The sequence below is a fragment of the Podarcis pityusensis genome (genome assembly GCF_964106645.2).
Source record: "Podarcis pityusensis genome assembly, chromosome: Z".
In the NCBI taxonomy this organism is placed as follows: Eukaryota; Metazoa; Chordata; class Lepidosauria; order Squamata; family Lacertidae; genus Podarcis; species Podarcis pityusensis.
In genome coordinates, this window is record NC_138044.1 from 40,044,205 (window position 1) to 40,069,691 (window position 25,487).

A 25,487-nucleotide genomic window follows, 5' to 3' on the forward strand; every position below is an offset into this window, starting at 1 on the left:
CAAAAGCAGCCTCTCTCATGTGTAGCTGGTACCAATGTCCCGTTTGCATCACAATTTAACTCTCCTGAACTGATAGGTCCCTCTTTTGATGAACAGCTCGACCCAGGGTCACCAATTGTCATAAGGGACAAGTAGGTTGTGCATGGAGTTGGATGCAGGGCTCTGAGAATTACTCCCAAGGGGGAAGAGATGCTGGGCTACTTGACTGCCTCCACTGTAGGACACCAGCTCTACCTCATTTTGGCATCAGGCCAAAATCTTCCTCATTTGGCATCAGGCAACAGCAAATAAAGAGATGCAAAGTAGAGCCATTCCATTGCCTTTTCTCCCTGAATTGTTTTAATCCCAGCTGGTTTTTAAAATTCCTGTTTAAGAATTGTGCTTGTTTGCTCCCCTCCCCCCCCCCTTATGTCTTCTAGAATGCAAGCTTTTTGATAAGCTTATGTAAAGCGCTCTGGGATAATTTCTGTTGTTGTTTTGCTAAATTGCAGGGTTAAAGTAGTCTGAATAAATAATATTTTAAAAAAAACAACAGCAGCAAAACCAATTAGATTTTGAGACATACTACACAAATGAGCTAAAACAGTGGTTTTTCATTGGTAAATAAAGGTAAAGGACCCCTGGAGGGTTAAGTCCAGTCAAAGGCGACTTAGGGGTGTAGCGCTCATCTCGCTTTCAGGCCAAGGGAGCCAGCGTTTGTCCACAGATTTCCATGTCATTTGGCCAGCATGACTAAACCGCTTCTGGACCTAACATTGGACCCGACAGACTTGTCATTGTCCCTATTCAGATTAATCGCCTCTTTCCTTCAGTTTACGCCTGCAAAGGAATCCAAATCTGACTTTCAAAAACTAGGCAGCAGCAAATGCCATCCATGAACAGCAATCCCAGAAACAACTGTTTTTGTTTTTTTCTCTCAATAATAAACTGTTTGCGCATTGGGAAAATTAATAGCTTTTTATTTTTTTGCCATACAAAGCTCTAAGAACTAAAGGTCAAGTATTGGTTAATGAAAAGCAAAACACAATTCCCAAAAAAGTATGTTAAGGAAAAAAACTGTACAAATTATATACATTACAGTACTGTATTGATTCAATATTATTTTTTAAAAAGGATAAAGCTCAGTAGAAACCAGTATGGAATAAACCACGGCCCCCACCCCTTAAAAAAAGTTCTATGCTTTAGTAGGAAATAAATACGCAATGCACTGATATTCCCCCTGCTTACATGTTTTAATTTCATACTGGAATGTCATGATATGGATTATGAAAAGAAATCATTAAGGAGAACTTAACACTCTCCTACCCACCTCACCCTCGCAATACCACTTACTTGGAGTTAAGGGTTGCTTGTATACATTACAGTGGCACCTCAGTTTAAGAACAGCCCTGTTTACAAACTATTCGGCTTACGAACTCCGCAAAACTGCGAACTTTACCTCGGTCTAAGAACGGAATCCGAACGGTGGAAGGGCTCCAGCAGCGGAAAGCCTAATTAGGGAAAGCACGCCACGGTTTAAGAACGGTTTCCGTTAAGAACGGACTTCCAGAACGGATTAAGTTTGTAAACCGAGGTACAACTGTATACAGAAAGGTCATGGCAGAATCAAAGACTGTACCACCTCAGTCTGCAGGTAGGTCAGGTGCATAGCTGTCAACTTTCAGATTTGAAAATAAAGGATCAGCAGCCTCGGAAATAAGGGATCAGCAGCCTCACCTGTCCCGGGGACAGTCTACGGGATATCTAACAATCCGGGATCATAGCTGTCAACTTTCAGATTTGAAAATAAAGGATCAGCAGCCTCGGAAATAAGGGATCAGCAGCCTCACCTGTCCCGGGGACAGTCTACGGGATAGCAGCGGGAAGCAGCAGGAAACGGCGCTGGAATAAGGGAATTTCCAGCAAAAAAGGGGAAGGTTGGCAGCTATGGTCAGGTGTCATGCATTAAACTTGCAAGAAGAGGGATATGCTGAACTGTTCTCCCTTGCTGCATGCAAGGTGATGGGAAAAGCACTCGAAAAACACGAATGCAGACTGATGTGGTACTTCCAGAAGTGTGCCACCTTATTCTGGGTAACATGCAAGATGGACGCAGCAGAACTCGCCTGAAACAAGTTCAACCAAAATCAAGGGCACTTGGTTCCAAGCAGGACACGTTTGGAATGGTGTCAATAAACCACTATTATTTTAACCTTGAGTACAGATTTGCTATGGGGTTTCTGGTTAATATCTAGCTCTTCTGTACAAACACATTTTTAGGTTACAGTAACCTTCCTCCCCACAGTCAACATGCTAATATTTACAGAAAGGTGATAAGTGAGGATAGAAACCAAAGGTGTTTCTTTTTAACCCTACAAAAAGCAAAAGTCAGGTGCTTTAATATCGAAACGATAGGGTGTCACAAAAATGGCTGAAGGTACAGAACGGGTACAGCGTCATCTCCAACCCATAATTACTAAAAGCAGAGGATTTCAAAAATATAAACACACTTTATACGGACTTTTCAACTTTGGATACTGAAACTTTCTTCCTAGGAAAAGCAAGGAACCTGAGATGCCTGCATGTATGATTCTTCTACCAAAAACATACAGCTTGGAACCCTATTGTCCAGTTTTCTTTTACGCTTAATCAAAAGAAAAAAGAAAAAGATGCCTTTCTATAGGCGTGATTTGGGGCTGTATCCAACATGAAGTCATACTCAAGAGTAGAACCACTGAAAATAATGGGCGTCAACAACTTGGGTTCATTAATTTCAATCAGCCTACTCTGAGTAGGATACGATCCCTTTAAGTTTTAAAAGGTTTCAGCAATGCTATCATTATGTCCCGGTTCTCCTGAAATTACCAGGGAGCCTAGATCTGCAGTGGCGCAGTGTAGGACAGGGACAGAGCTGCGAGTTGGAAGGGATGAGGGTCATCTAGTCCAACCCCCTGCAATGCAGGAATCTGTTGCCCAACCTGGGACTGGAATAAGACTCCCTTTCTCAGGCAGGGGGGTGTTAAAAGGAGAGGCACCCTCCATTTGCCCTCATCTTTCCTTTGGTGGCAGCAAAGGCATTGGGTCTGGAATCTAAGAAAGGAAGTGAGAAGGGGCACCTGGACCCATTTCAGGGGGAGTTCCCCTTAAGGGAACTTGGAAGGGTGGTGCTCCCAGTCCAGAAGCCCAGTTTGGGGGCTGAAGGGTCACAGCACCCCCTACCAGGTTGTCCATGTTTGCTTCAAAGCTGTACATGCTATAGGGGACCCTGACCTTGGACAATCCCCTATTGGTTGTATGAGTATCCACCAGCACTCAGGCTGTTCAGTCTTTTGATCCATGCCCTAGGCCTACACTAAACCTATTCGCTGTAATCAATCAATAAAGTTGTGGCCTTTATTATTCTCAGCTATGTATCATGGTTTATTTCTGTACTCCTTCCTCTGCGCTGCCACTAGTATTCTCTGGGAAGTGTAGGTTGTTTAACTCCATAACTAGCATCTCCTATAAGATGCACAAAACCTATCATTTGAAGGAATAGTGAGCAATTTTTACTTAGCACAAAGCAACTTTTCTTTTGCTAAGAACTACTAATATTTTCTCTTTAACAGGGATCTGGTTCACTCCTAAAATTTTAGAGAAACTTGGAAGCATGCCTCCTGTACCAGAAGGAAGACAGCAATTTCAACTAGTGATTAAAATTATCATTATCATCACCACCACAAATCACAGATTTAAATATGAACCACTCACTTTAAAACATGATTTATGTAAATATTTTCTTTTTAATCCCTCCCCCATAAACAAAATGTATTCTCAGTCTAGATAACAAAGGACCTTTGCCCATTACTGCAAACACAGATTTCCAACATCCTTTTTGTCATAGCTTATCACATTTCAACAGACCTTACTTTCTTGCCATAAAAGTAGATATATATTTTTTTAATCAAGGGATTAAAATCTAAAGATGAAGGACCAGGAGCAAGACCTTGGGGGGAGGTCATGGCAGAGGGCTTCGTTAAGACGTCAAACCAGTGGTGCAACAGCCATGAAAAATGGGGGTGACGCTCCTTAGAGGAAAGATTACAGACTTTTTAGTTTAGAGAAAAGGCTAGGAAGAGGCAAGATGATAAAAGTTTATAAAATAGTGGTGGAAGTGGATTTTTAAAAAATTCTCCCCCTCTCATGGACATCCAATGAAGCTGAATGTTGGAAGATTCAATATTTCTCCATGCAGCACATAATCAAACTATGGAACTAGTTTCCCCAGGAAGCAGTGATGGCCAACAACTTGGATGGCTTTAAGAGTATTAGACAAATACCTAAAGGAGAGGGCTATTAATGGCTACTTGCCATGATGGCTATATGCTCTACTTCCACAGTTGGAGGCAGCAATGGTTCCAAATAGCTGTGCTGGAAACCATAGAAGGGAAGAGTGATCTTGTGCTCATGTTTTGCTTTCTGGTTTACCACAGGCCACAGGACTAGATGGGCCATTGGCACGATCTAGCAGGATATTCTTATGTTCTTACAATTAAGGTCCAGAGGTGGTTGCGTTTAAAATGAAATGTTTATTTCACAAAACATGGGAAGAGGGAATTCTAAAGTGGTGGGAAGAAGAGATTTTAATGACATACCACTGATTTCTAGCTACTTCTATTCATCACAATCCTTTCCCGTCTTCTATAACGTCTCCACACACCCCCTACAACCCCGCGTAATTTACAAAAATTTAGGGCGTCATTCAATGTAAAGCAACAGACTACATGACTGCTGACCAGTTTACTTGGGACAAGCTCCCCCCCCCCCCACTCAAGATGGACTTTCACCATAACCACAGCATTTTAAAAAAATGTGTTACATTGTGCAAGGGGGGGAGTAAACAGGCACAATGTCTGAGACATGACACACCCCTGCCAGTGAATGTATATGAGATGTTAAATCCTTATCAGAACTCCTAACTAACCTGACAGTTACCTTGAAATGAAGTCAAACTAACTAAGTTCATGAAAAGCTATAAATAAGTTCAATTATGGAAAAAATGACAGTAAGCCCGCAACTTACACGGGGGTTATGTTCTGGGGAGAGTCAAAGCACATTGGGTGCAATAGCAGCTGGGATTGCCAGTCTTTTTTACCCCTGAACACTCTCCTCCTTTCTGCCCCCTTTAAAAAAATGTTTTGCCAAGCACATAAAGTTGAATGCACGCTAGTTAAATGTAAGTTGTGAGCGTATTGTACATCATTTGAAGCGTAACTTTGGGAAACAGCTTCCACACCCTTCAGCACAAAACAAAAACAAAAACAAAAACAAAAACAAAAACCCACCTATACAGTTATATCTGTCGCCACCTTTTCCCATGGTAAGCTAAATGGAAAACGGCAGCTTAATCCAAACCACCAACATGATTTCAGCAAAAGGAGGGTCTGACATAATTCCTTGATATTGGAGGGTAGAAAATGTGGGCAGACTGAAGAAGGGCAATGTCACTGGACAATTTTGCTGACAAAGCCCCTCCTGTGTTGAAGGATAGAACACAATGGTCCAGCCACTGCATCTTTTTAATTACCAAATATAAATAAAACTTGTTTAGGCTTCTTCAAACAAACAGCATCTTTTCTCCTCCAAGATAACAAGCTTACATTATGAGCAATTTTTGTGAAGGCAGAATGGCTATTTTGGAGCAGAACAGATTTGGGATGCCACTTAGAAAATAATTTGATTTATGGACAGGATGAGTGGCCCTTCACATACCCTCCCACAACAACACTGTATTTTTCATTGTTAAAAGGAGTGCAATGATTTCTACTATAAAAAAAGAACTAAGCTATAATCAGGAAACCTATCCAGACTGCCTTTATGTAGTCTCAAACAATAAAAAAAAAAATCAGTTTTAAAGTGCTAGCATGAAAGAAGGGATTACATAATAAGTGGTTCAAGAGGCAAGAAATGTTCCTATTATTCTACAAGTTATCGGGGTCATTTCTCATTACAAAAGACTCTCAACTTACGTGGGGATTATGTTGAAGGGATTGTACCTAATGCCAAAGTCATGTTTGGTCAAAGCACACTGGGTTCAATGGCAGGAGGGATTGTCACAGTCCTGGACATCTGCCCCCTGTTTAATTTTAAAAAAAAAAATTTTGCCAAACACATGAAGCTGAATGCGCGTGGGTTATAAATGCATAAGTTGTGAGTTACCTTTATTGTAAAGAAGCCACACCTTTTCAAACAATTATTTCACCAGATTTCGATCCATGATAATGAACCAAACACATTTAACACCTAGCTTCTCAAGTGCCTTTTCCCATATTCAAGTGAAGCGTTTTTCTTTCCCTGACCAATTTTCTTTCACAAGCATCTCTGAAACTTATAGGCATTCTAGTCTTAACATACTACATTTTGTTGGCTAGGCATTAAACACACTGACTTGTTACATAACATGAGATGTCCTACAACTTTTTTCAAGCAGCCCATTTAAAGAAGTTTTTCTTTATATATATCTATAACTATATATATATATATCTATATTTCTATTTCGATCAGAGAGAAGATTCAGTAAGATTCCGGTATAACAAACTCAAATTCAGTACTGCCATCCGATGGATTTTGTTTGAATAGTGATTCACTTCCCTGTGGAACAAAGATATCATCCCAGGTCATTGGCTTTGCTGAAGGGTTAGGGGCTGGTTCTTGAGGGGCTTCTTTTGCAGGGTCAACAGGATAAACAAGAGCATTGTCATTTACCATAGGTATATTGCTGGAACTACCTGAAATATATGCATAATTTCTGATCTGCAGAGACTGACAGGGATGCAAGCGATATAGCTTGGGCTCGCCAGAAGGATCCTGGCTGTGAACCGATCTTACATGTGTGGCCATGACCTGATAGTTGATGAAACACTGGCCACATGCCAAGCACTGGTACCGCCGCTCCCCGGTGTGGTGAATTTCATGCTTGGTGCGGTACTCCGCAAGAGGAAAAACCTTCTCGCAATAGCGACATGGATACTTCTTCTCCCAAGAATGCACGTTGAAGTGTCTCCGCAAACTTGTAAGACAAACGTAAGACCTCCTGCACACAATGCAGATGTAGTAGACCTTGCCATCCATTATGAGCTCGTAGTGATCATCATGCTTTACTTTGAGGCGCTTCCTGTTTGTAGAATCGTCCCCTGATGTTCTGGGCATGTCATCCAACTGCACTTCTCCATCAGCCTCATCTTTCACAGGAATTACGATATCATAGGTATCTTCACCGATGTTTGCATAAACCTTGCAACCTGTCGACAAGCCTTCTATCTCAGTAGCTTTATCTAAAGTGATGGTCTTCTGGCCTTCCGTTACGTGCTTTGGCACAGAGCCCGCTGGAGCGTCCTTGTTGCTCCCGGGAGGAACATCAGAAACTTTCTTTTTGAACTTTCTGGGTTGGGAGACTGCTTCTTGGGGAAAGCTAGGACTGTGCTTCTTCTGTACTCCTGTGGCATCAGGTGCAGCGGCTGGTTTAGGGGTGGTGGGCTGCTGGACCAAAGAACTGCTGCTTGCTGACCCTGGGCTGGACGAACCGAGGATGTCGTCGTCATCTTCAACATCCTCATCCTCATCCTCTTCTTCATCAATGGCATTGGTCTCCATGTCAGTTAAGGAGTCGTTAATAGATGGCTGCTGATTCTCTTCGGGGATAGGAGATACCTCTATTTCATGCGATGAGCCAGCATTCGGCAAAGCTCCAATCTGCGGCCTATTTAACACAAGCATATTTGAAGCCGCAGGTTTTGGAACCGAGGGGACAAACGGCTCAGCAGGTACTTGGTTTTCAATTGGATTTGACTGGCCAGGGCATGAGTCAAGCCTCGGAGCTGTTGCTGTAGCTGACTGAGGCGGGGAACTGCTGGTACAATTTATTTGGTCAGGAACCCCCACAGGATTTAGGCAAGGCTGGCTCTGTGCTACTACAGTAGGCTCCAGGGGACAGTCCTTTGGAGGCACAAGCTCGGAGCAGAAAATGACGTCGTCATCGTCAGAATCACTAATGGTAATCTTTGCAGAATCACACGCTTCCCCATGCAACGAGACCGTTACAGCGGGCTTCTCATCAATTAGATTTTGGCCCCCAGCTGGTGTTGGAGGTTTCTGTACTTCGAGGCCATTAGTTTCAGAGTCGGGCCATTCTGAAGCGCCAGGCTTGACACTTCCTGACATACTTTTCACCTGCTGCAAAGGACCACCCAAATCAGCAAGGAATTTAACTCCCAGCAACTGCCCTGATTTAATTAACTCATCGAGCAAGTCCGATCTCACCCGGACTATTTTGGAGCTGTAAATGTAATTGAGAATTTCTGCAAAAATCTCTGCTCTGATGAAGTTCAGTTCAACCACTTGACCTGCAAGCGCGAAAAGCTGGTGGAAGTAAGTGCTGGAGGCTGAAAGGACATTTCTGTGGGCTCGAAATTTCCGGTCCTCCACAATGATGGTAACATCACAGAAAAGTCCATGTCCTCGCTGTTCGTCCAAAGCCTTTAACAACATGCCAGAGTACTGGTTGTCTGTTGCGGTGATTAGCTTCCGGGTCTCCATTCCTACAATGAGAAAGAGAAGTGTGTTCATATGTATCTGCTACAGAAGGAGATGCTTATACTCTGCGCCCCAAATATCATCTTGAATGTTCAGTAGCAGCATCTTGAACCAGAATGAAAGCTTTTAAGTTGGAATGTTAATGAATTTGACTTATGAGATTATCTTGCTTGGAAGCCATGTATTAAGGAACAACTCAGAGTTCCTCAAAACGGAAAGCATTAAGAATATTTACTACTACATTTCCCAATAACCTTGGCTACAATCTTAAACTACAGTGGTACCTCAGGATGCGAACGGGATCCGTTCTGGAACCCCGTTTGCATCCTTAAGCGAACGCAACCCACATCTGCGAGTGCCACGATTCGCCGCTTCCGTGCATGTGCATGACATTATTTTGACCGTCTGCGCATGCATGAGCGGTGAAACCCGGAAGTAACAGGCTCCGTTACTTCCGGGTCACCGCAGAGCGCAACCCGAAAGCGCTCATCCTGAAGCATATTCAACCCGAGTTATGACTGTACTTATTTTAAAAGTAAATTCTCTTAACAATAATGGCCCTTATTTTTGCATAATGTGTTTAAAGTTGCATGTGTTACTGAGGGGGGAATCATCCAAGAGAGTGTGTGTACAAAGACTGGGTTCAGTTCCAGATACTATCAGACAGAAAAGCTGTGCTTAAAAAACCAAATCATTTATTAATGTCCCAAACGAAATACTGTTTCCCTTCAAATAAAGCCAAATGTTATACGGCTGAAGCCTCTTGGTTGACGGAAAAGCAGCTTTGAAAAATATCTAAGCAACGCTGTCAGTGACAACGCTTTTCCTAGAACTGTTTTGCAGAAAAACGATAAACATTTACAAACCTCAAATGCCAAACATCTGTGCAAATCCAATACATAAAGAAGACTGATTATATTATATCAGCCTCTTTGAGGATAAATGCATCTCTCATTCTCCTAATTAAGAGGAAAAATAAAAATATTTTTAAAGAATACTGTTAACTGAAGCAAAGAAAATGCAAGGGGGCATTTAAATATTGTTACACAACCGAGGGCTACTACCTTACACATACATTGTTAGTCACGTTGTCACAGCAAACAAGTCACTGAGCTCCCAAGCCTTTAAGTACAAGGTGAAAGGAGCATCTTAACAATTGCACCTTTCCCATAACTGGTGAGAAAAGTTGCAGCTGTTGTGATTCTCAGTCTTGGGCAACTGTTAAAGACATGGGAGCCCAGTTCCCTACTGCATCCTTAAAGAAAAGAGCTTATCCAACCTTCTTCTTGTGCAGCTGCTTTTACCCTGGGGGGAAACTGCTCTTTAGCGATCAGTCAGAACAAATGACAATCTGGCTTTTCCTCATATGTTACCTGCCATTTGTTCCGACCTACAGCTGAAGCTGCTTGGACCTGTGCTTTCTAGCATGGGCCCAATGAGACAACGTTGTATATTAGAATAATTAAAGTGCAGACAGCTCCTGTCCTGTACGAAAGAGATTGAGAGTGAAGTCAGAAATTCAGTGCTTGTAAGATCCTACAGATTGAGAAGCCAGCTTGGTTAAATAGTATAGGCATGCTGAGACATATCCTTGCTTTTTTATATATATTTTTTAAAAAACTACTTAAAGGGACTATAGACTGGATATGTGGGAGGAGAACATGTGAGAGCGTGAAGCCTGGGAAAGGCCCACTTTCAGGACTAAATCTAGCTCCACCACAGCCACTACCACCATCAATGGCAAAGAGAGCTGTAGACCAGCTCCCTCTCACCCTGTGCTGCACATGTAAAAAGGGATAACCAGACTGAAGCTTCCATTGCCTGCAGAGGGAAGGGCAGAACAGAGTTTTGAGGTTCCCCCTTGGAGACTCAGTTCAGGGCTAACATCACCTGGAAATCAAGCTCACTTTGCCAAGTTGGCTCAGTTACTCCTACCCTAATTGAAACAGCACCCACCCCTCCAAGCAGAGGTGTGTAGTACCCAATGCCAATCACTTTGGCACCTGGAGCAGAAAAAAAGCACAAGTATTTCTCACTTGCCTTAGCAGGAAACCGTCCCCAACCCAAATATAATAATAATAAATTAAATATCAAAATGAATAACCCAAAACCAGCTACCTCTCTCTGCCTAATAATGGTAGGGACAGAACAGTGGTACTTGTTGCCCGCTGGGAGGTGGACTCACAAGTTCCAAAAACCAAACCTGGCTTAGCCTACAAATTGAGATTAGAAGTGGTAGTCACCCTGCAATAGCACTCTTAGAAAGCAACCAGTGTGCGGAACCCTCAGTCTCAGTCTGTTTCTTTTTTTTTTTAATAAGATATTTATTAAGATTTTTTTAAATAAAAAATGAAAAAGGAAAAGGAAATACAAAATAAAAATTATTAAAAACCACTCAATTTTTCCATTGCTTATTTCTCCTTAGCTTGTTTCCCGGACCTCCTCATACCTCCCTTTTTTGTATTCCAGTTCAGTTTGTTGGTTCAGCAAATCCTTACCCTCTTTATTTGTCCTAATCTTTGGTCTTAAAATAGTAACGATAGATTTTTACCTCTTAACAACCCATTTTTCATATTCCCTTAAAGCATTAAAGCTGGAAACCAGTTAATTTCTATCCAACATCATTCTAACATTCATTAATTTTACAATATTTCTGTAGATAATCTTTGAACTTCTTCCAATCTTCTTCCACCGACTCTTCTCCCTGGTCTCGGATTCTGCCAGTCATTTCTGCCAGTTCCATATAGTCCATCAACTTCATCTGCCATTCTTCCAGAGTGGGTAGATCTTGTGTCTTCCAATACTTTGCAATGAGTATTCTTGCTGCTGTTGTGGCATACATGAAAAAAGTTCTATCCTTCTTTGGCACTAATTGACCGACTATGCCTAGGAGAAAGGCCTCTGGTTTTTTCAAGAAGGTATATTTAAATACCTTTTTCAGTTCATTGTATATCATTTCCCAGAAAGCCTTAATCCTTGGGCACGTCCACCAAAGGTGAAAGAATGTACCTTCAGTTTCTTTACATTTCCAACATTTGTTATCGGGCAAATGATAAATTTTTGCAAGCTTGACTGGGGTCATGTACCACCTGTATATCATTTTCATAATATTCTCTCTTAAGGCATTACATGCCGTAAACTTCATACCTGTGGTCCATAACTGTTCCCAGTCAGCCATCATTATGTTATGTCCAACATCTTGTGCCCATTTAATCATAGCAGATTTCACCATTTCATCCTGAGTATTCCATTTCAACAGCAAGTTATACATCTTTGACAAAATCTTAGTTTTGGATTCTAATGGTTCTGTTTCTAATTTTGATTTTTCCACCTGGAAACCAATTTTCTTATCCAACTTATATGCCTCCATTATCTGACAATAATGAAGCCAATCTCGCACTTTGTTTTTTAATTTCTCAAAACTCTGCAATTTCAGTCTATCTCCGTCTTGTTCCAAAATTTCCCAGTATTTCGGCCATTTGGCCTCCATATTGAGCTTTTTCAGAGCTTTTGCTTCCATCGGTGACAACCACCTTGGAGTTTTATTTTCTAATAAGTCCTTGTATCTTATCCAGACATTAAACAATGCTTTCCTGACAATGTGATTTTTAAATGCTTTATGTGCTTTGACCTTATCATACCACAGATATGCATGCCATCCAAATACATTGTTGAAGCATTCTAGATCCAAAATGTCAGTGTTTTCAAGAAGCAACCATTCTTTCAACCAGCAAAAAGCTGCTGATTCATAGGAAAGTTTAAAGTCTGGCAGGGCAAATCCACCTCGTTCCTTTGCATCTGTTAATATTTTAAATTTTATTCTAGGCTTCTTGTCCTGCCAGACAAATTTAGAAATATCTCTCTGCCACCTCTTGAAACAGTCCATTTTGTCCACAAATTGCAGTGTTTGAAACAAAAACAACATTCTAGGCAATACATTCATTTTTACCGCAGCAATGCGGCCCAGCAGTGAAAGCTTCAAATTTGACCAAATTTCTAAATCTTTTTTCACTTCAGCCCAGCATTTTTCATAATTGTCTTTAAATAAATTCCCATTTTTTGCTGTCATGTTAATCCCCAAGTTTTTAACTTTCTTAACCACTGTTAAACCTGTCTCATTCTGAAACCTCTCTCTCTCCATTGGTGTTAAATTTTTCTCTAAAACCTTGGTCTTTAACTTATTCAACTTAAATCCTGCAACTTGACCAAATTCTTGAATCAGTGCTAAAACTCTTTTGGTACTAGATTCTGGCTCCTGTAACGTCAATACTAAGTCATCTGCAAATGCTCTCAATTTGTACTGTTTGGCTCTGACCTGTATACCTTTAACCTTCTAATCATGTTCAGCAGAACCTCCAGGACCGATATAAAAAGCAATGGAGAAATTGGGCAACCTTGTCTTGTCCCTTTTTCTATCCTAAATTCTTCCGTCACCACATTATTTACAATTAGTTTAGCCTTTTGTTCTGAATAAATTGCACTTATACCGTTTTCAAAACCTTGGCCTACCCCCATCCCCTGTAGGTTCTTCTTCATAAAACTCCAAGAGATATTGTCAAAAGCTTTCTCCGCTCAGTCTGTTTCACCTGGACTGTGCATTTGTTGGATTGAACTTTGGTTGTGGGGAGCCAGGCTGAAAACATGAACGCAGCTGCAAAATGGGTGCAAGAGGTGAGTTGGCGTTCCTTCCAAAAAAGAAATGAAGTGGGCATTAGCAGAGATTTTAATGCCTTAACTTCCAAGGGCCTTTTAAAGTGTTACAAGTGGTCTGGTTTTCTGTAACCTGCTCTGAGTTATGGGGTGGGGGCAACTGGGACAGCAACGTAATAGAACACATATAAGACGCTTTCCAGAGAGATTAACATCTGGTATATTGTCAAAGAAGCCAAGAATAGGAAGAAGAGGAGTTTGGATTTGATATCCCGCTTTATCACTAGTTGAAGGAGTCTCAAAGCAGCTAACATTCTCCTTTCCCTTCCTCCCCACAACAAACACTCAATGAGGTGAGTGGGGCTAAGAGAGAAGTGTGACTAGCCCAAGGTCACCCTTGGAGGAGTGGGGACACGAACCCGGTTCACCAGATTATAGGCCCTGCTCTGACGCTTTTAAAATCAGTCTGATAGACAAGAGTGATTCAGATGCAAAGGTATCAGCCTAAGAAGCTACAGGTTCTCACACTTCCCTTCTCCCACATGCCCAGTGTTGACATCTAAAATGACCCACAAAAACGCAGCTGCTAAAGCTTTTCCCACAGTTTATTTCATAGCTGGGGAAAGTTTCAGGTGAGGTCAACGCTGGAGAAACAGAACCTGTAAACAAAGCATCAACTCTTAGGAGTGAAGCATAGAGGATTATCATGCAGAATATATTTGTCAAACTGGAGCAACAAGTTTCTATAGGAAAAGCCGAAACCTTGGGAAATCTTTGATTGCTACATACACATATTCTATGCTCAACTCCACTCATCTTCACACTGAGTCCGGAGACAATCAGTGCATGCAGTTCTTTTGCGATTTTGCTTTATACATGTCCCAAAGTGAAGGCTGATGGAACCACTGCAAACAGCAGCAGCAGCAGCAGCAGCAAGGAGAACTTCTGGGTGGCTGCTATGAAACACTTTCAAGTGTAAATGATGGTATTCAAATTGTAAGTGTGTGAAATGGAAGAGGCTTTAAGGTGCCATTTGTGGGGGGAAGTGAGTGAGGGGTGAGATGCAACTGCAAGGGGAAGATGCTAGGTGGAAAAAGAGCAGAAGCAGAGATGGGGGGGGGGGGGACACTTGGGAGGAAAAGAAACAATGAGCACCAAGGAGGGAAGAAGCAAACAGCAACCTCAGGAAGGGGATGTGCTGTAGCACCTTAGGAACATGGGATGCTGCATTATACCAAATCAGACTTATGGGTCTATCTAGCCCAGTAACGTATACACTGGCTGGCAGGGGCTTTCCAGGGTTTCAGACAGTCCTACCTGGAGTTGCTCAACGCGTTGAGTTGCAGCTCTTCTATTGGGTGGGGTGGGGTCATGGCAGACCAACTCACGCTGCAAGTCCCCCTACACTAAGCATCTACTGTACAGCTCAAGTATACTCTCTAGGCCCTTGTCCCCCCCCAAACATAGCTGGACCAGGGGGCTCGTCCACACTTCTACCTAGAAAGCATGGGTCCAAGCGCTTTTCCACATTCTAGGCATATGTCTGAGCGGTTTCCCATTTGTCCCTCTCTTTCCTAGGGCAAACCTGCTCTTTAGCGATAGATTGGAACAAATGGCCATCCAGGGAAAACCCGAATTGCCTTTACAAGAGGAATTAGGGATAAGCCTTTTAACCAGCAACTTCCCCCAGGGAAGCTCGTTCTTTGGCGCTGAATTGGAACAAACGGCAATCTGCAGAAAACTCAATTGTTATTTGCTCCGATTCAGCACAAAACCATGTGTTTCAATGGCGGTCAGGGGGGTGTGGGGGACAGGGAGATGCAAACGGAAGTATGGACAAGCCCTGATCAATGGGGGCTGCCCTCTTATTTGTTATTTACCCTTTGCTTCCAAAAATAAAATAAATCGGCGGCGGCGGGGGGGGGGGTGTGCTCTATCCCTGAAGGGAAAGGAAGAATCCCAGTAGGGGCAAACCAACACACTTGAGGGTTCAGCACAAGTTGGTGAAGTGGGTGGGGGGCGCGCGCAAAAAATAACCGGGGAAGGGGAAGCGGCTCTCCAGGACACCCCAGGGGACACCCCAGGGGGCTGCTTCCTCTCCTCCCGCTCCTTCTCCCCCCACCCTCTTTCTCCAGCTGAGCTAACGCTGGAAGCCGCTGAGCCCCCTCCCCGCAGCATGCTGGGGGCGGTGGGGGAAGCACGCGCAAGGCGGCACCGGCTTGCACAAAGGAGAGCGCGCCGCCTTCTTTTCCTGCCGGCCTCACCCGGCGCTTAATCTTCCCTGGGACCCCGCCCGCACCCCGCGTAAGTGGGGGTTGGGGAGGTAGGAGAGAGAGGGAGAAAGAGAGATATATACGGGCCCGATACCTCCGCCGCGCTCCTTGCACCGTCGCCCAAAGCCGCCAGCCCCAAAGACAGGCGCACGCGAAAACTCGCCGTCCGCAGACGTCCAAGACGCCTCCCCGTTAGCCGCGCCGCCGCCAGGGGCCGCTGTTGCGGGCTCTCCCTAGCGCCAGCGCCGCTTCCTCTCCCCGCCCCGCCTCCGCCCCGCCTCCTGGTTTCAAGAATCGGGAGGCCAACACGCGCGCGCGCTCGGCAGGTTTTGGCGACTTCGCCCGAGCGCGCACGGCAACGTTCGGAAAGGGCGCGTTCGAAGGGAGAGCCGCGCTCGGCTGCTGTCGGAAAATTCCGGCGAAAGAGAGGAACCCCAGAAAGGAACCCCGAAAGCTCTTCGGCAACTTTCGGCTTTTGGGACGAGGACCACATTCTGCGCGGCTCCAAGTCTTTTTTTTAAAAAAATAAAAAATTAATTGATCGATCGGGTAGTTAATTATTATTATCATTATTATTATTATTAAAAAATGGAGCTGCCAGAATGCGGTCATCTCGAACACTCCAAAAGCCGAAATTTCATTAATTAAAAGTAATTAAAGTCATGAATAAAAAGAATTAAGGGATGGATGGATGGCTGGATGGCTAAGGCTCAGCAACCACAGAGCCATGTCCTAGAAAGCCGCCGCCCACGTGGCTGAAAGGCATCAGAGCATCATCGCAAGCTCTCAAGCCACGTGTGCCCCAGAACCCAGGGAAAGTCACACAGTCTTACTAAAGAATGGGGCTTCCGTGCAAACATAAAAAGGAGAATGCTGCGAACTCCTATGCATGCTCTGTACTTGGGAAGGAGTCTCTTTGAAGCTTACTTCCGAGTACAGCAAGCACCAGGTTGTTGTTTTTCGGGTCGGGGGTGAAGGGAAGGCACAATCAGACAGCACCTCTACCCTCAAAGCCCACAGACTCTAATTAAAAATCAGCATTTAAATACTCGTTCACTTTGGCTATAAAAAGAATTATGCTGCTGCTGCTACACCTGACTACCCTACTACAAATACAAGTCCCACTTCAGTCAAGAGTGCTGGTGTTAAACTCACCAGTACTGTACTGAGAAAGAAAAGCAAGTTGATCAAATGTCCTGGGAAACAGCAGCTTATTCCAGGCAGCCACTGAATGACTGGAGGTAGCTGGGCATACTTCACTTTATGATGCATAGTCAAAACACAACTTGCATGTAAAATGCTTCTGACATTCTTTAAAAAACATACTTTGCAGCTAATCTCAGCAGGGGCAAAAATAAAGATTTGCTTACCAAGTCTGCAAAGTGCTATCTGGGTGTCCCAGGAACCTCTTCAAATGCTAGATACCTATGCTAATGCCCTGACCTGCATTTGTCAATCTTGATAAAGACAGCCTAGAAAGCAGCTTGCCCCTAGCTTGGCTTTGGCTTTTACTCATGGAAACTGTTGATTTATGCACATCCAGTCAATCCACAAGTGTATGAGCTGCCTACAAGTTGACAATGCAAGCCACTTATTAATCACTTCAGATTAGGCAACTGGTCCTAACATATATAAAAAAAGAACTTGATTCAATAACAGAAAAAACACAAGAAGCAGAAGTATCCTTTAAATCACCTATTGTCATTTAATTGTAATTACCTATTGTCATTTAATTCCCACCTGTATATTGATGGTGTCAACGATCTATTCAATAGAAATGACTGCAGTTTGTTTGTATTGCTAATGTACTTTCTCCGCTTGCAGTTAGCACAGTTCTGGGATTCATACCCTGCTTTCTCAGTAGAATCTGCAAGTGTTCTCTATTGTTTTCTGGGAGAAGCTCAACTGGTGAGCAGCCCTTGGAATGCTTGCCCACTAGGAAATAAGTGTGGACCTTCCAATAGTTAAGAGAATGTGGGTGTATTCTCCTTCTTTCTGGGTAAGTATTTCTAATATTCCTCCCTACCCACATCTCTTTTCACTTTTAAGACAGAGTCAATTCCTCGAAGAGAGAAAAATTGTGGTAGTGCCTGTTATTTCCACAGTCTCTTGTAACTCCAATACTACTTTAACTTTACAAGTCCCCAGGTCACTTCCTGGGCAAGATGGTGTCAGGCAGCAGGGAGTCCTATTGTGTGACTCGCTGGATCATCACCTTGTGGTGAGTGGGCTTCCACATTCCTAAGACCCTTGTGAGCGAAGCCATCGGGAGTCTCATACTCCCAGCAGGGTCACCAAAGACGGTAAGGTCAGAAGGGAGGAACTAGACCAAGAATGATCCAAGAAGTCCTCAACGGCAGAACAGGCGGAAGATACAACGGCTGTGAAGGCAGATGAAGGCTGCAGCAGATAAGAATCTACCGTGAGTAGCCATCGCAATAGAGCCTTACTGCGAAGACTGTACGTTGGTCAGTGTGCACTGATCTAGACACATAAAACAAATTCATGCACAGGTGTCTTCCAAAAACCCATCCCAAACCCAAACCCCAAAAGTCCCATGGTGATCGGCAAATGGGGCAGGACTGTGAAATCTGGAAGCCCCTAGTCATGAACCAGTACATGGGCGGTGGATACAGATTCAGTCACTCTGACTCAAGGAATGAGGCAGTTGAGCAGCTCGGCAGCTATATCCATGACTGAGCAGCCCTATTTAGGATCCACCAAAAAGAGGGAGGGGCTAGAAAAAGTGCCCTAAACATAGTCTGTGTCCCTATTTCCCTGACTGGATTACCTTGCACAGTGGGGTCACCCAGGGGTCGTAAAAGACAATTGATCTTTGGAACATGGAATATATGGACTTTGTTGGATAACACAGAGCATTCTGAACGCTGAACTGCCATCATTGCAAGAGAGCTGCGACGTTTTAACATCAATATTGCAGTGCTTCAAGAAACTCGAAGAGCTGGTGAGGGACAATTGAAGGACGGAAAGGAGGCTACACTTCTTCTGGAAAGGTCTACCTGAAGAAGAACATTGAATACATGGAGCAGGCTTTGCTATAAAAAAAGAGCTTGTGAAGCTCTTGTCAGAAGTCCCTATCAGCATTAATGAGCAACTTTCAACCCTTCAAATAAAACTCACCATAAACCATCAGACTATGATTCTAAGCGCTTATGCACCAACACTGGATGCCAATGAAGGCATTAAAGAAGTTTTTTTACTCTCAGCTGGATACCATCCTCTCAGAGACACCTAAGGAGGATAAAGTTATTCTCCTGGGTGATTTTAATGCAAAAGTTGGGCGAGATTTCGATCTGTAGCCTTGGACTACTGGGAAAGAAGGAACTGGCAACAGCAACCAGAACAGAATCTTACTTTTGACTATATGTGCAGCACACAACCTTGTTATTACCAACACACTCTTTCAACAACAACAACATTTAAAACATAATGGAGGCACCCTCAGTCGAACCACTGGCACCTCTTAGACTATGTAATTGTCCGAGTAGAAGATCGCTGTTATGTGCTCCTTACCAGAGCTGTGATGAGTGCTGACAACTGCTGGACAGATCACCGATTAATACACTCCACGATGGCTATCAAGATTATACCACAACGTAGGCTTCAAGGTAGGAAACCAAGGTGCAAAACGAACACTCAAGCCCCTCAAGATTGCTTCCAAACTACTCTTAAGGACCATCTGCATTTGGAGTTCCCTGATAACATTGAGGAATACTGGACCAAGCTAAAAACATCCATTACTGCAGCATTTGAACAAACTATTGGATACCAAACCAAGAAACACCAGGACTGGTTTGATGAGAATAACAGTAAGATTGGAGACTTTATTGACAAGAAAAGGAAGGCTTTTCAGATGTGGCAAAGAGATAGAAATAAATAAATAAATAATTTATTTATTTATACCCCACCCATCTGGTGGGGCTTCCCCAGCCACTCTGGGCAGCTCCCAACAGAATATTAAAAACATGATAAAACACTAAACATTAAAAATTTCCCTAAATAGGGCTGCCTTCAGATGTATTCTAAACGTCAGATAGCTTTTTATTTCCTTGACAACTATTGGAAGGGCGTTCCACAGGGCGGGCACCACTACTGAGAAGGCCCTCTGCCTGGTTCCCTATAATCTCACTTCTCGCAGGGAGGGAACCACCCTCAGAGCTGGACCTCAGTGAACTTTGGGGGTGGAGACACTCCTTCAGGTATACTGAGCCAAGGCCATCTAGGGCTTTAAAGGTCAGCACCAACACTTTGAATTGTGCTGAGAAACGTACTGGGAGCCAATGTACCGTATTTTTCGCCCTATAGGATACACTTTTTCCCCTCCAAAAATGAAGGGGAAATCTGGGTGTGTCCTATGGGGCGAATGCAGGCTTTCGCTGAAGCTTGGAGAGCGAGAGGGGTCAGTGCGCTCTCCAGGCTTCAGGAAGACATCCGCAGCCTAGGCAGCCCTGCGGGAGTTCCTGCAGGGCTGTCTAGGCTGCGGATAGCAGCCTGCTTCCCGGAGTGCGGGTGCGCTGAAAGCAGAGCACCCCATGCTTCGGGAACCCATCCGCAGCCTAGGCAGCCCTGCGGGAGGTCCCGCAGGGCTGTCTAGGCTGTGAATAGCAGCCTGCCGCCCGGCGCGAGAGGCGCCCTGAAGCAGAGCGCCCTATGCGCCGGACAGACATCCGCAGCGTGGGAAGCCCTGCAGGAGTTCCCCGCAGGGCTCCCCACCCTGCGGATAGCAGCCTGCCGCCCGGCGCGCAGGGCGCCCTGAAGCAGAGCGCCCCTCTTGCCGGGCAGACATCGGCCAGCCCCACAAGCTCGGGGGACAGCGGGGAGGCGCAGCGCCGCCATCCCGCTGTTCCTCGACCTGGTTCGGTTTCCCTGACCTGGTTTTGGGGGGCAAATAAAGGGGGGGAAATTTCCTTTATTTCCCCCCCAAAAAACTAGGTGCGTCCTATGGGACGGAGCGTCCTATGGGACGAAAAATACGGTAGGTCTTTCAGGACCGGTGTTATATGGACTCAGCGGCCACTCCCAGTCAGCAGTCTTGGTGCCACATTCTGGATTAGTTGTAGTTTCCAGGTCACCTTCAAAGGTAGCCCCAAGTAGAGTGCATTGCAGTAGTGCAAGTGGGAGATAACTAGAGCATGCACTACTCTGGCGAGACAGTCTGCAGGCAGGTAGGGTCTCAGCCTGCGTACCAGATGGAACTGGTAGGCAGCTGCCCTGGACACAGAACTGACCTGCGCCTCCATGGACAGCTGTGAGTCCAAAATGACTCCCAGACTGTGCACATGGTCCTTCATGGGCACAGTTACCCCATTCAGGACCAGGGAGTCCTCCACACCTGCCCAACCCCTGTCCCCCCAAAAACATTACTTTTGTCTTGTCAAGATTCAGCCTCAATCTGTTAGCCTTCAGACACTCACACAGGACATTCACCGCCTTCACTGGTGAGGTAGAGCTGGGTATCATCCGCATACTGATGAACACCCAGCCCAAACACCCTGATGATTTCTCCCGGCGGCTTCATATAGATGTTAAAAAGCATGGAGGAGAGGACAGAACCCTGAGGCACCCCACAAGTGAGAACCCAAGGGACTGAACACTCAATCCCCAACACCACTTTCTGGACACGGCCTAGGAGGAAGGAGCAGAACCACTATATAACAGTGCCCCCAGCTCCAAGCTCCTCTAGACGGTCCAGAAGGATGTCAGGGTCGATGGTTTCAAAGGCCAAATCTGGGAGAGCTGTGTACAGCTATTAACCAAATGAAACACAACAAAGCCAGCGGAACTGATGGGATACCTGCCGAAATCTTCAAAGTGGGTGGAACTGAACTTACACAACAACTTCACAAGCTCATCAAAAAAATCTGGGAGAGAGAGGAGATCCCAGCAGACTTTAGGGATGCCAAAATGATCAAAAGGTGACAGAACGGATTGTGGAAACTATTGAGGCATTTCTTTATTAGCTGCGGCCAGCAAAATTCTGGCAAGGATCTTAGCAAACCATCTCTTAACAATATCCGAGGCTACCCTTCCTGAATCCCAAAATGGTTTTAGACCTTCTAGGGGGACAGTGGACATGATTCTCACCACTCAACAGCTTCAAGAAAAATGCAGAGAACAAAACCAGCCCCTGTATATGGTGTTTACTGACCTGACTAAGACCTTCAACACTATAAATTGTATTGCCCTGTGGCATTTCCTTCTGAAAATTGGCTGCCCAGATAAATTTGTGAACATCCTTTGGCTCCTCCATGATGATATGACAGCAACAACAGCAATGGTTCTCAAAGTGAACCATTCACATTAGGACCAGGTGATAAACAGGGTTGTGTTATCGTCCCAACTCTATTCATTATTTTCATTGCCATGATCCTACACTTTGTCGAAAGGAAACTCCCCACCGGAGTAGAAATCATATATCAAACAGATAGAAAGCTCTTTAATCTGAGTAGGCTGAAAGCAAATAGTAAGGTTACCTTAACTTCTGTCATAGAGCTTCAATATGCTTAGAGGATGACCTCCAAACCATCTCCAAACGCAAGCTTACAAAAAGCTTGGCCTTTCACTCAACATCCAAAAAACCAAAGTGCTGCACCAACAAGCACAAAGCAACCCCTCTGCAGTGCCACAAATCCAACCCAGTGGTGTAACGTTGGAAACTGTTGATCACTTCTCCTACCTGGGCAGTTATCTTTCTACAAGGGCCAACATTGATGCCAAAAGCCAACATCACCTGAGCTCTGCGAGTGCAGCTTTCTCCAGATTGAAGTGCAGAGTGTTTGAGGACCGGGACAGTCGCAGGGAAACAAAAATGCTTGTACACTACTATTGTACTACCAACTGTATGCTTGTGAAACATGCACCTCTTATAAACACCATCTCCTCGAAAGATTCCATCAATGGTGTCTATGAAAAATTCTACAGCTCACTTGTGAAGACAGACAAACTAATGCCAGTGTACTGGAAGAAGCAAAGATCGCCAGTGTCAAAGCAATGATTGTTCAACATCAACTTCGTTGGACTGGTCATGTTGTTCGGATGCCTGATTATCATCTTCCAAAGCAACTACTCTATTCCAAACTTAAAAATGGAAAGCGTAATGCTGGTGATCAACAAAAGAGGTTTAAAGACTCTCTCAAGGCAAATCTTTAAAAAGTAGTATAAACACCGACAACTAGGAAACACTGGCCTGTGAGTGCTCCAATTGGAGAACAGCCTTTACCAAAGGTGTAATGGGCTTTGAAGACACTTGAATTCAGGACAAAAGGGAAAACATGCTAAGAGGAAGGCACGTTTGACAAACCCTCACCATGTTCAACTCCCGCCCAGAAACCTATGTGGAAGGATGTGTGGATCCAGAATTGGCCTCCACAGTCACTTACGGACTCACTGTTAAAACCGTGTTCATGGAAGACAATCTTACTCAGCTACAAGTGATTGCCAAAGAAGAAGGCTTTAACTGAAGTGAATCAAATAACTCTACCTATTATACTTCAGCCCAGTTAATGTTCACATTTTTATTATTACTCCTGTAAGACAGGCTTCAAATAAAATTTCTCTCAGTTGCCTAAGGTGCTAATGATATTTCATCTTTTGCAAAATGGGAAGGCGTAGGGAGAAGCGTTATAAGCACTGTAATTTCTTTAGTCCCAAACACATAATGAAGAACGCTTGTTGAACTGCACTAGGAAAGCTCTGTTGGTTAGAGCAGTGGCGCCCAATTAGGGATCTGGGGATCCCTGGGGGTCTGCAGAACACACCCAGGGAGTTCGGGGACCCAAACTATATTTTGGGTCATTTTTGCATGGTAATATCTCAAATTTTATGGTCTGTTTAGTGCTGTGTGATTTTTCAATAAATTGGCCAAAATCGGTTTGGATATCACGTTGCGATAACAATTTTGACCCAGCAATGCGCAGCAATATATTGCTCCTCACGCAAGGGAGAGCAGGGCAGCCAGTTTCAAGGCATCGCTGATACCACATGATGAACTTAGCCCTTAACACTGCTGATCTGAGCTTGCCTTCCTCATGCTGAGGGAGACAAAGGCAGCCGATAACACTGCAGTCTTCCCTCACACTGAGGGAAAACAGGGTATCTAACTGTGAGGCGCTGCCTTTCACTCATGCTGACAAACAGAGCAACTGATCGCCTTTACTTCAAGGCACCATGGCACTATCTTCCCTGGCACTGAGGTAGAGCAGCTTTTCTCAATCAGAAGGAAAGCAGCAGCAGCAGCCCCACTCGACGTGCATCTTAGCTGGCTGCCACTGCTGGCTGTCCCATTGAAGGGGGCTTGATGCTCCACCCATCCCCATCCCATCCCCCTCAAACAATGTGGTGGAGGTGACTCCGCTTCCTCTTCTCCCCCCCCCCCCAACCCATTCTGATCTCCATGACTGCTCCTTCCCTCATCCCCATGCCTGATCTGCACGCACCCCACCCACTGGATCTATGTGACTGCTCCTTCCCTCACCCCCATTTTTAGGTATCAGAATATCGCAAGGTTTAGCAATATGTGTCACAATGTTGAAAACCAGATATTGCTCAGCCCTAGCCTGTTTTTCAGTATACCTAAAATCCTTTGCTTATTAGGCACTACCCCACATTTTGTTCAGAAAATTGCTTTTTGAAAATAGGGGGTCTGTGGCTTGGCTTTTGAAAAATAAGGGGGTCCCTCAGTAATTAGCTAATTGGGAACCACTGGGTTAGAGCATGGAGCTGATTACACCAGGGTCGCAGGTTCAATCCCAATATGCTACACATTCCTGTATTGAAGGGGGTTGGACTAGATGATCTGCAGGATCCCTTCCAACTCTACAGTTCTATGAAACTACTTCCTAATTATGTTGTCTACATTTAGGGTACAAGAGAAGTATTTGTGTAGCTTCCCAACAATGTTCTCTAGTAACTTTTAGGATCCAACCTATCCTGAGAATCACATTCCAGAACTTCAAAATGAACAATGAATCTGCCACCTATCCTGCACATATGATAGGTATCAAAATGCTGACTATCAAAACACTGTTTTCTTTTATGGGTTTTGTGGATCTCAGCCCTGGTAAAGCTTAGCTGGGAAAACAGAATTGCCAGTTCAACTAATCTGTAGAGATAAAAAGTTTTATGAACGTATGGATTTGTGTGTGTGTATGTTTGTTTGTGTGTTTGTGTGTGTTTATATCTGAGAGACTCTTATGTGGTAGGTGTGATAACAGGTACTGAGATGGTTCTTAACGCCAAGAGAACTAATTTTTATTCCTACATTTTGCTACCCAGAATCAGAAAACGTAACAAGCCCTTCAGTTCTTAGTCCTATTTTTTTAAAAAAATGATCCCCAATATTTGGAGGAAGGGTATCTGCACCCCACAGAAAAGAAAGGCGCGCGGCAACCCAGCCAGGACCTTGCTTCGCTTTTTCTTTTATCCAAAGGGGTTGGGTCAAATGGTCCCTAATAAACCTCCCCCCTCCCCACCTTTCTCAGTTGCTTGCCCGGCTCCTTAGCCGCACCTCCGAAGCGCAATGAACTGCGAGGAAAGGTTGTTCTCACCTGGAGTTTGGCCTCCCGCCTCGGTCATGGCGCCAGCCTCCATCGCTCCTTAGGGGCTGCAACCCATCCAAGCACAAAGGAACCGTCTCTAGGAACCATTGCGAGTCACCTTGTAGCAGCACGAGCGCTATACGGTGTTGCGCCCGGATGCAGAGGGTGACCGTAGAGATAAAAAGTAAAGAAACGTAATCTACGTAATATTTGACCCGTGAATATTATAAACGGCATCATTCACACAGAGGCTAACTATATATATAAAAAGAGAGAGTGTGTGTGTGTATGTGTCTTTATTTTTTAAATGCCACAGAAAATAGAAAAAACTAGTCGTTTAGACCCATCAATATAGGATATCAAACGCTTGACGGAGGAGTTTGAAAAGAGCGCCGGAAGTGAGGTGAAGGGGGCAATAAACACACACACACCCCGACGCCACATCCGGCGGAAGGAA

At 44.3% G+C, this 25,487-nt stretch overlaps 1 protein-coding gene across 2 annotated transcripts; it reads right to left on the minus strand.

Moving 5' to 3' along the window:
- Nucleotides 1-936: 936 nt before the first annotated feature.
- Nucleotides 937-25,140, minus strand: ZBTB33 (zinc finger and BTB domain containing 33). Of its 2 annotated transcripts, none has more exons than XM_080991123.1 (2): nucleotides 25,040-25,140; nucleotides 937-8,555 (listed from the first exon to the last, which is right to left on the minus strand). In XM_080991123.1, exons 1-2 carry the CDS (start codon nucleotides 25,080-25,082, stop codon nucleotides 6,532-6,534), a joined length of 2,067 nt encoding a protein of 688 aa, XP_080847249.1. In that variant the 5' UTR covers nucleotides 25,083-25,140; the 3' UTR covers nucleotides 937-6,531. The 2 variants fall into 2 exon arrangements, with proteins under 2 accessions (XP_080847249.1, XP_080847250.1); XM_080991124.1 differs by lacking the exon at nucleotides 25,040-25,140 and adding an exon at nucleotides 15,568-15,686.
- Nucleotides 25,141-25,487: the final 347 nt, after the last annotated feature.